The sequence below is a fragment of the Cryptomeria japonica genome, chromosome 11 (assembly GCF_030272615.1).
Source record: "Cryptomeria japonica chromosome 11, Sugi_1.0, whole genome shotgun sequence".
NCBI classification, from domain to species: domain Eukaryota; kingdom Viridiplantae; phylum Streptophyta; class Pinopsida; order Cupressales; family Cupressaceae; genus Cryptomeria; species Cryptomeria japonica.
The window spans coordinates 675,744,593-675,753,757 of record NC_081415.1 but is presented as its reverse complement, the minus strand read 5'-3'; the positions used below and the strand labels follow the sequence as shown (position 1 = coordinate 675,753,757).

The 9,165-nt window shown below is 32.6% G+C and overlaps 1 protein-coding gene across 1 annotated transcript; it reads left to right on the top strand.

Moving 5' to 3' along the window:
* The first annotated feature begins 254 nt into the window (after positions 1-254).
* Positions 255-1,493, top strand: LOC131038197 (E3 ubiquitin-protein ligase PUB23-like). Its single transcript, XM_057970547.2, has one exon. It carries the CDS (start codon positions 255-257, stop codon positions 1,491-1,493), a length of 1,239 nt encoding a protein of 412 aa, XP_057826530.1.
* Positions 1,494-9,165: the final 7,672 nt, after the last annotated feature.

The window sequence follows — 9,165 nt, the reverse complement described above, 5'->3', positions numbered from 1 at the left end:
GCATCTTTGCAAAGGGGAGCATGACTTTATCTATAAGGGTTTTAATGCAAATATTAAAGCTCCAAACACCACAGAAACTTCCTCACAATCCTTTCGCCATCCTCCTCCCTTATGCGTTTGCCTGGTATAAAAATCTCCACACCTCTCTTCCGAACTCATAAATTCGATTCATTGCTGAGATATTCCATAACCCTGTAAGAAATAATATCTGTACGTCAAAATTTGTTATAGAGTGTGTATCATTTGCATTAGAGATGGATCAGGAGGTTGAGGTCCCTTCCTATTTTGTGTGCCCAATATCGATGCAAATCATGCGGGATCCCGTTACAGTCTGCACGGGCGTCACCTACGAAAGGGAGAGCATAGAGAAATGGATATATAAGTTACGGAAGAACACCTGCCCCGCCACAATGCAAGTCCTTCACAACCGGCAGCTCACACCCAACCACACCCTTCGGCGGCTCATTCAGCAGTGGTGCATCGCCAACTCCTCTATGGGCGTCCCACGCATCGCTACACCAGACTCACCCGTGGACGCCGATCAGCTCAACGAATTGCTACGAGACATTGAGGTCAGCCCAGAGCCGCCGTTTCGACTGAACGCCTTGAAAAAACTGAGGTCGTTGGCCGACAAAAGCGAGACCAACAAACGGTTCATCGCTTCGTCGAAAGCACCGGCTGCCTTGATCTCTGTCATTGAAAACCAGTCCACAGAAGCTGACGAAACCGGATGCTTCTACGATGTTGCGGTGGCGTGCGTAGAAGCCTTGCGGATTCTCCATTCTCTTCACTTGTCCGACGAGGTTGTAGAGACTCTTGTCTCTACCAGATGCCTGGCTTCCCTAGGCTCTATTCTCAAGAGGGGCACCTCAAAAGCCCGGTTTCATGCCGCCGTGCTATTACAGAAAGCGTCAATGAAAAGCGTGCAACAGATTGTAATGAACAGCAACGATGACCTGATAGAAGGGTTGCTGGAGATGGTGACGGAAGAAGTGTGCCACAAAGCTACAGTGGCTGCCCTGCAAGTGTTAACCACAATGAGCATCAACAGCCGGCGCAGCAGAATGAAAACCATCGAGGTGGGCGCAGTCTCAATCTTGATCGAATCGCTTCCTGAACAGACATCGGAAAGGAAGAGCACCTGCGAGTGGATGTTATGTCTTCTCGACGTGTTATGCAGATGTGCCGAAGGAAGGGTTGCCATTGTCGGCCACGCCATGGGCATCCCTGCGATTTGTAAGAAAATATTTAGAGTATCTCAATCGGCTACTGAGAAAGCTGTTCGAATCCTTTGGTCTCTTTGCCGATTTTGTCCATCTGAGCGTATTTTGAGGGAGATGTTGCATGTCGGCGCCGTGACGAAGCTTTGCATGGTCCTGCAGGCCGACTGCACCCCTAAAACAAAGTGCAAGGCAAAGGAGATGCTCAATCTGCATGGTAACTGCTGGAGGAGCTCATCTTGCGTTCCCTCAAGGATGTATCCTTCGAAATAATGATGATCAATTTGTTAATTATAATTTTAGGCCAACAGAGAACATAAAAGCTGTTAATGTGAATTAAAATTGTACAAAAAGAGTAGGAAACCTGGTGTCTCAATCGAAAGAGAATTTTTACTCTCCAAGCTTTTTCACAGCCTTTGGTGAGCATATGATTGTATCTGATTTTCTTCTTTAAATCATTAACCAATTTTTCACTTATTCTTTCGTATGTCAATTGCTACTCAATCCAAGCTTTTCTAAGTGGATGAAATGGAAATAATTGCCACGTAGGTATTATCATTTACCTTTTATTTTTTAGGGTAAGATCTTTATTACCCTTCAAAAGAAAGGTGGTAAAAAGACATCTCTTCAAAATTTAGGTAGGATGAATTCAAAAACATAAAATGAAAATGGCTTAAACGGGGTTAGATCCAAACATTAATAAGGTTAATATTTGTAGGAAGGTGATTACAATCATTTGATTTATTATATATATCATAAATGATAGAATTGTCATCAATAGGCTTTAACTAGTGAGAACACCCTCCTCTTGATTTTCATATGTAGAAAGTTGAGGATGAATAGAAGAAATGACTAGCTCAAGGCTAGAGAATTTTCTAGAACTTATCTAGTTAAGAGCACCATGTCCATGAAAATAGATGGAAGGTGGCTAAGAAGGTGAAGATCACATATGCGCTAAACGACTCTTAGAGCCTTGCAATTGAGAGCCTTAAGATTGAAATTCTCTATTTTTTTAGTAGGTTGGCAATGGCATTTCCTACACCCACAAAGTTGGAAGGAGACAAGAGTTGGAAGTCTAGCCAACATTTAGGGACCATTAGACCAATGATCAAGGAGAACTTTTAGATGCACAACTTGAAGTACAATACTGTGAGCTTGCACCTTGATCTATATAAGAACATTAAAACAAGTCATTGTTTTAATGTACAAAGAAAAGTGAGCATCAATTGAACAACATAAAATGAGAGCTAAATTTTAGTCTTTTTAAATATTGAAGAGAATTCCCAACATGAAAGAATATCTAATTTTGTCAAATTTAAATGAGAGATAGGGCCATTCACTAGACCAAACCATATATCATCAAAAGGGGCTAGGACAAAAAGTCTTGAAGAAGTGAAAAATTCAAATCCAAGTATCATAAGCTTTGATGTAAAACTAAATAAGATGCTTGAAAGTATCAAATTATCCACAAAGAACATAGTAGGGTTTGAGAGATCCTATATGAGATAAGCATGAGACAAGGAAAACACTTGATAGATAATACACCACTCAAAATGAGCCAACATAAGCTCAAGAATGAAATCTTAAATAGTATAGAATCATTAATGCCAACTACTATGAGAGGACTAGAGGTGCCAATGGTGATTTTTAATGGGTCCACTATTAGGACATGAGGCTTAGGCCACAAGTATCCCTTCCAAAGTGTGTAATTATGAAATGGTGTTTCAAGATAACATTTTGAATCTTTCTAGTAGAGCTTGACAAACCTAATGAAAAATTTGTAAATTGTATTTTGGGGGGGTGGGGGTGATAGCATCATCTATTATGTGGAATGTCTTTTAATCTTAATTAGGTAATCAAAATCTCAACTCGATCTTAGGTTAGGATATAAATTTCTTAATAGCTTTGCTAAAGAGATCTAGAAGATTGTTAATTTTTCTATTAAACTAGTGTGAAACATAAATCCAAGGGGATTTGATAAGTGGGTGATCTTTATTAGATAGAACTAGAGACAATGCAATAAGCTATTTTTTAAGTGAGAGGTCGTTATATTGAAATTTATTACTATCTTGCAAATAATTCAAGTCTTCTCCCAAGAAATATGATCTTAATACTAAACATTTGATAAAAACGGTATAAAGCCTAATTCCATTGCAAGTTTCCCACCCAATAGGAACTCATGACAAAGTACTATGACTAATGAAAATTTCCTAAACATCATTAACTTGTAGAACTATAAAATGACCAACTTAAATACAAACATCAATGTCTTGATGATAGATTGAGAGTAGTATTAAACAACTAGTAATATGATGGAAATAATAAAACATCCAAGAAACATGCTAAAATCCTTTATTCTCATACCTTGATTTCCAAATAAAGTCCTTGAGAATTTTCTTAAATTTTAAATAAGAAGCATTAGAAGCGAACCACAAGAGGAGAAATAAACATGACTAACATCCCCAACTTTTAGATCACACCTAGAGTTTTCCATCAAATGAGAGAGGCTTAGTGATATAATTTCTAAATGTGTTTTTCAATTATATCTTTGATAACTTACTACATGATAACATGTGAGACCCAAAATGGAAAGGGATGTGAAAAAAATTAAATATCATGACCAAATTGATTTCCAACTAAAGACTCTAGCCAAATAGGTTTAGGAAGAAAGGACTTGCTATAGAATCTTGTGTTTCTCTATTTAATAGTACAACTAGAGGCTTGATAGAATATATATCAAATAAAATAAGTGCCTATTTAATATTATTCTCATTCTCAATAAGAGTGAGAAAATAATCATTACCAAAATGTGTATTAACTAATTGGTGAGATGAATTGGGTAAGGAAATAATTTTAAAGAGCTTATAGGAGATTTTATGGACACAATGATGGCCAAATCATATAGTAACTTAGAACATAAAAAGTGAGATATAATGGGAAAACTTGGTAAAACTACTAGAGATTCTAAATAGATAATATGATTGACAATTATTGTTGATACAAGACAACATGTTATTGAATATTATTTGAGTGGAAAGAATATAATACTTGACCTAAATCCAAGCACCTAAAGGATGGAAATAATGAATGTATTTTTAATGGGGGTGATAATTGATAATAAAATCATTTTTATCAAATTTGAATGTTTCTTAGAATGTTAATTTCACTCCATCCTTTCGTAAATAGAAACAATATTGTTGAGGGTGTTTCGTGACTTGATAAATCCAATTTGTGTAGGATAAAAAAGAATCAAAGGACTAGCCTTATTATGAGATAAACTAATTTGGAAATATTCTTGTAGAAGCTATCTAATAAGATGAGAGGATTCTAGTTGCATATTTTCTCTAGGTCACTAGCTTTGGCTATGAGCTTGGGATTTCCTTTGTTAATTAATCTCCTAAAGAATTATCATGCAAACCTTTGAAGTAAACCTTGTGATGTTTTCACCCATTGTATCCCTAATATAGAACTCTCTTAGGAAACCATCCAAGCTAGGGGAGTCATCATTAAAAATAGAGAATATAACCTCACAAAAGTATTCCTTAATGATAATATATTTACAAATAATTGGTTGAGACGTAAATTTTTTATAGAGAAACAAATTCAATAAATGTTGCATAGTACTTTTTTTAGTAGTAGTGCAATCTTGAGTGTTAAAAAAAATATCATATTTCAAAAAAATGCTTGAAGAATATCTAGGATTTTTATAAAGAGCTACCAACCCTCCTTTATTTTCTTGATAGGTTGAAATGTATGATACCATAGATTCTAGATCCTAAAAAATTTGTTGAACTTTGATTTGGGAACAATGATTTGGGATACTAACCCTCCTTTATTTTCTTGATAGGTTGAAATTTTATTTTTAAACAATGAGAATTATGATAATTGCTAGCAAAATCTTAGTCATTCAATTTTAAGCTCTCAAATAAAACATTTATCCCTTGACTAGGAAAAGATCTAAAATAGTGAACTTATAAGAGTGATGATAGATATAGGCAAGCTAGCACCTATAAAAATAGAGGAAGATTAAGGTACAATGGATAGCATTATTCCACTAAGAAATCTAACATGTCTCATGGATGGGGTGTGGCTCCATATTCTAAATATGCTAAATATGAGTTGATATAACTTTGATATTGAGCATTAATCTTCACATAAAAAGAAATAATTCTTCATATCCTCATATTTAGCATGTTACAAATCAATAAATCCAATGGCTATAGATAAGTTAATGTTGTGGGAAAGACATTACTTGTAAAAGGATTTTTCTATGGAATTCTAGGAGCCAAACACACATATGCAAGGCCAACGAGGGGCATAAACCTCCTATTATATGTTTATTGAAGATTTGTAATATGTAATTTTGTATATATTTAATATAATGACAAGCCTTTCTAGAATTTTATAAAATCAAAGTGATTAAATGTGTTGTATATGTTCCTTTATATTGAAGATTAATGTCTAAATGTTTTTTATGTTTTATGCTAGAGTATTTTTATGCAAGGTATTTAAATTCCACATACATCTAGTACCATGTTTTTATTTATCATGGTTTATTATTTTATATTAGATTCCATGTAATCTCTTAATGACTATTCAAATGTCGCATTAATAAAAAATAATTTGAATCATCTTTGGAGGGGTCAAACTTGTAGTAGTCTCCCTTATTTTGAAAACACCCTAATTCTAAAGTTATCTTCATCTTAGCAAAATTATTGATTACATTTTCAATGTGTTCACAGAGAGAGATCACCTAATAGCTACCAATAAGTGTTAGTGCATTTATATATGTACACTATTTCTCAACTTAAATTACTTTGATAGTTCTATATGTAGACAAATGATGTTATTAGTGTCGATATTGGTTAATGCATGCCAAATGATGGCATTATGTTGCAAGGAAAATAAACAACTATCACAAATTATGGACCCTTAAAGGAAGAAATATTATCTTGCACTATAATACAAGCTAAAGAAAATATGTCAAAGGATTTAGCAACAGACATGGATGAACCCTTTCTGCTTATGTGCCACTATGATATCTTACATTTAATGTTAAAATGCAATATCACATAATCCTAAAATTCTCTATATTTATATTCTACTTCAAACTGAGATCCATAAAAATAAGTGTCACAGATTAATTGAAGGATCTTAGGCCCAACCCTTCCTACGCCATGAGAAGATCTATATGCTCACTATTTTAATGAGGGAATTAAAAATATTATCTTTGAGTGTTAATATTGTGTAATATTACTTTCCCATTTTCTTAAAATCTAAAGCAAATTGATATTAAACATCAAAATGCTTGATTGAGCATGATACATGTGGTATTTGACCAAATAAGAATTGGCACTCTGAGTACTATAACCAATTATCTATAACTGTGTTATTTCCTTATAGGAATATTTATCATCCATATACTTTTCTTTAGTGGTGCATACGGAAATCTAGGATGTCTATTACTCGTTGCACTAACTTCATTATCAAACAAAGAGAACACATAGCCATTAAAGGGCCTTTCACTATCTAATACTTCTACTCATTCTACATCAACTACTCTTGCATGATGAACATCAATCCTTAATAATTCTCGAACTATACATTTACTTCCACTCATTATTTCTACGTGGTGAAAACTTAGATAATCTTTATGAAATGATAGCATGAATACATGAAATGCTCAAACTAATCATTGATATTTACAAAACTATTCTAAAGAAGTTGAGAAATAACCCTATTATTGTTACCTTTATTTACATGCATTCCAAGATCTATCTTTATTCATTATATAATACTTTCAAAACTCTATGATTTGTGATCTATAAAATGTGAGTAGGAAAAAGTATGAGGAAGAAGGTTCTTTTTATTCATAATTCTTTATGGTTCAAATAATAAAGCACATTGGATTCATTTCTTTATTTTATTTTTCCATTTAGTAAATATCTTACTTTATTTAAACATTGTATTGTTCTCAAAATTATTGATCATATTGTAAGTACAATATCCTTTTTACATTTATAAATGGTTTTAATTTAAGAGTTATTATTTCATAATTCACAAGATTTGTTTGTTTTTTCTATATTCAATATTAATAGATTCACATTACCTTGAACAACCCTAGTGCCATCCATTATTTCCTCCTTAAACAATTTTAACTCAAAACAAATTATTATTTTCAAGATTACAATCCTACTCTATTATATGAAATTGAATTGGTTCGTTGTTTAATGATTTATTTCTTCATCACTCATAAGATAAAAATTCCTTACCCCATAGACCCACATTGCCACATTTTTCATTTATTATCAGAAGTATATAATTTTCTTAGGATTTTTTTAGTATATTCCAGTATTTCAATATTTATTAAATAGGTGTCTTATGTGGATTATTATATGGTGAAACATATCAATTCTAACATAATTCCTCTAATTGTTAAATATTCAAACTACTGATTATATTTCGATTAGATTTCTCTAATGGTTTCTCAATGATTTATATTCAAATTCCACAACATAAATTTTAAAGAAGCATGGTTTATGCTTTCTTATTAACATGCTTAGTCCAAATCAATAAAATTATGTTTCTATCAAATAGTTCCAAACATGTTGAAGATAAAGAAATATTGAATATTGTTGGCCTCAAGTGTATTACATTGCATAATGGTTCTATGTTGGATAAAAACATTTGACACCATTTCCATTATTTCTAAACTCTAAATTTGATAAACCTTTTGGTAATAAAGCTTAGTCCATATTGATTTGAACTAATTTGAATGGTGATTCTTATTGTACAGTTTAATATATATGGTATTTCTCTCATATGCCCGCCCTAAAAATCATTATGGTAAGTTGGAAATAATATCATATGCATATCACCAATTTAAAATTACATCATATTTTTTGTGCCATATATACTTATGTTATTCCATTCCTACAAGCCAATTCCATAGTTTATTAAGTCGTGTGCCATCCTTGGAGTTCCTACACAAAATTTTCAATTTTTTATATTTTATTTTTGACTTATTTTACTTCTTATTTCATGTCATAGTCCATATTATATATCCATATTATTTGTGATTTTTGACTAACATTTTCATCAATCTAGAATTAATCTCTTTTTTCACAAGAAATCAATAGAATAGATGTGAATGGTTTTGACTAAAATCCTGAAGAAAGAGTCAAATAGTTTTGGATCCATACCGAATATATTATGAGGGATCGTGATTATGTATTGATTGAAAGTGTTTCGTTAACTAGGCTAAGTAAGGCAATTATGTACAAGATCAACAAAATGCATGAAAAAAATGCAAAAATATAGAATAGAACTAGAAATTGAGAAATGAAACATAGAGAGGCATATATCACAAAGTTGGGAGAAAACTAGACAAGATAAAGGCATTCAACACAAGTGTCTTGGAACTGGCTAATGTAGAAGATAGTATCCGAAACAAGGTCAGGATGTCCTCAAGGTGTTATCCTCGAAATCTAGGGTAGAATCGAGAGGACACTAGTACCTAGGTCTAGCATCTAGGGATTTCATTTCTTAAAATCTATAATTGTTCATTAATGCCATAATTATCCACCTATAAATTCTGACCATTGTCCACTTTTTGATTTAAACTTGAAGACACAAAAAAGAAGGGAGAAATGGTTGTATTGTATAGGGCTTTTGTACTTCAAACCGTGTGTTAGTGTTCCCACATCTACAATAATAGTGATTAATGATAAACCATTGAATACTCCCTAAGGCATATAATAAAATAAATGAAATAAAACATAATGATTGCCTCATGAATATAGATGTTGGGTTCAACATCATTTTCAAAGATTCTTGTTGAGAAGATTCAGATTATATACTTAACATTAAGAGCAATATTGAGTCATCTTTCCTAACATTTGAAAGGAGAAAGATCCTAATACATTTTTAAAATTACATTGATGAA

Bases quoted from the DNA above. Each gene is read 5' to 3' on its own strand.
- LOC131038197 (XM_057970547.2), top strand. From the start codon at position 255: ATGGATCAGGAGGTTGAGGTCCCTTCCTATTTTGTGTGCCCAATATCG.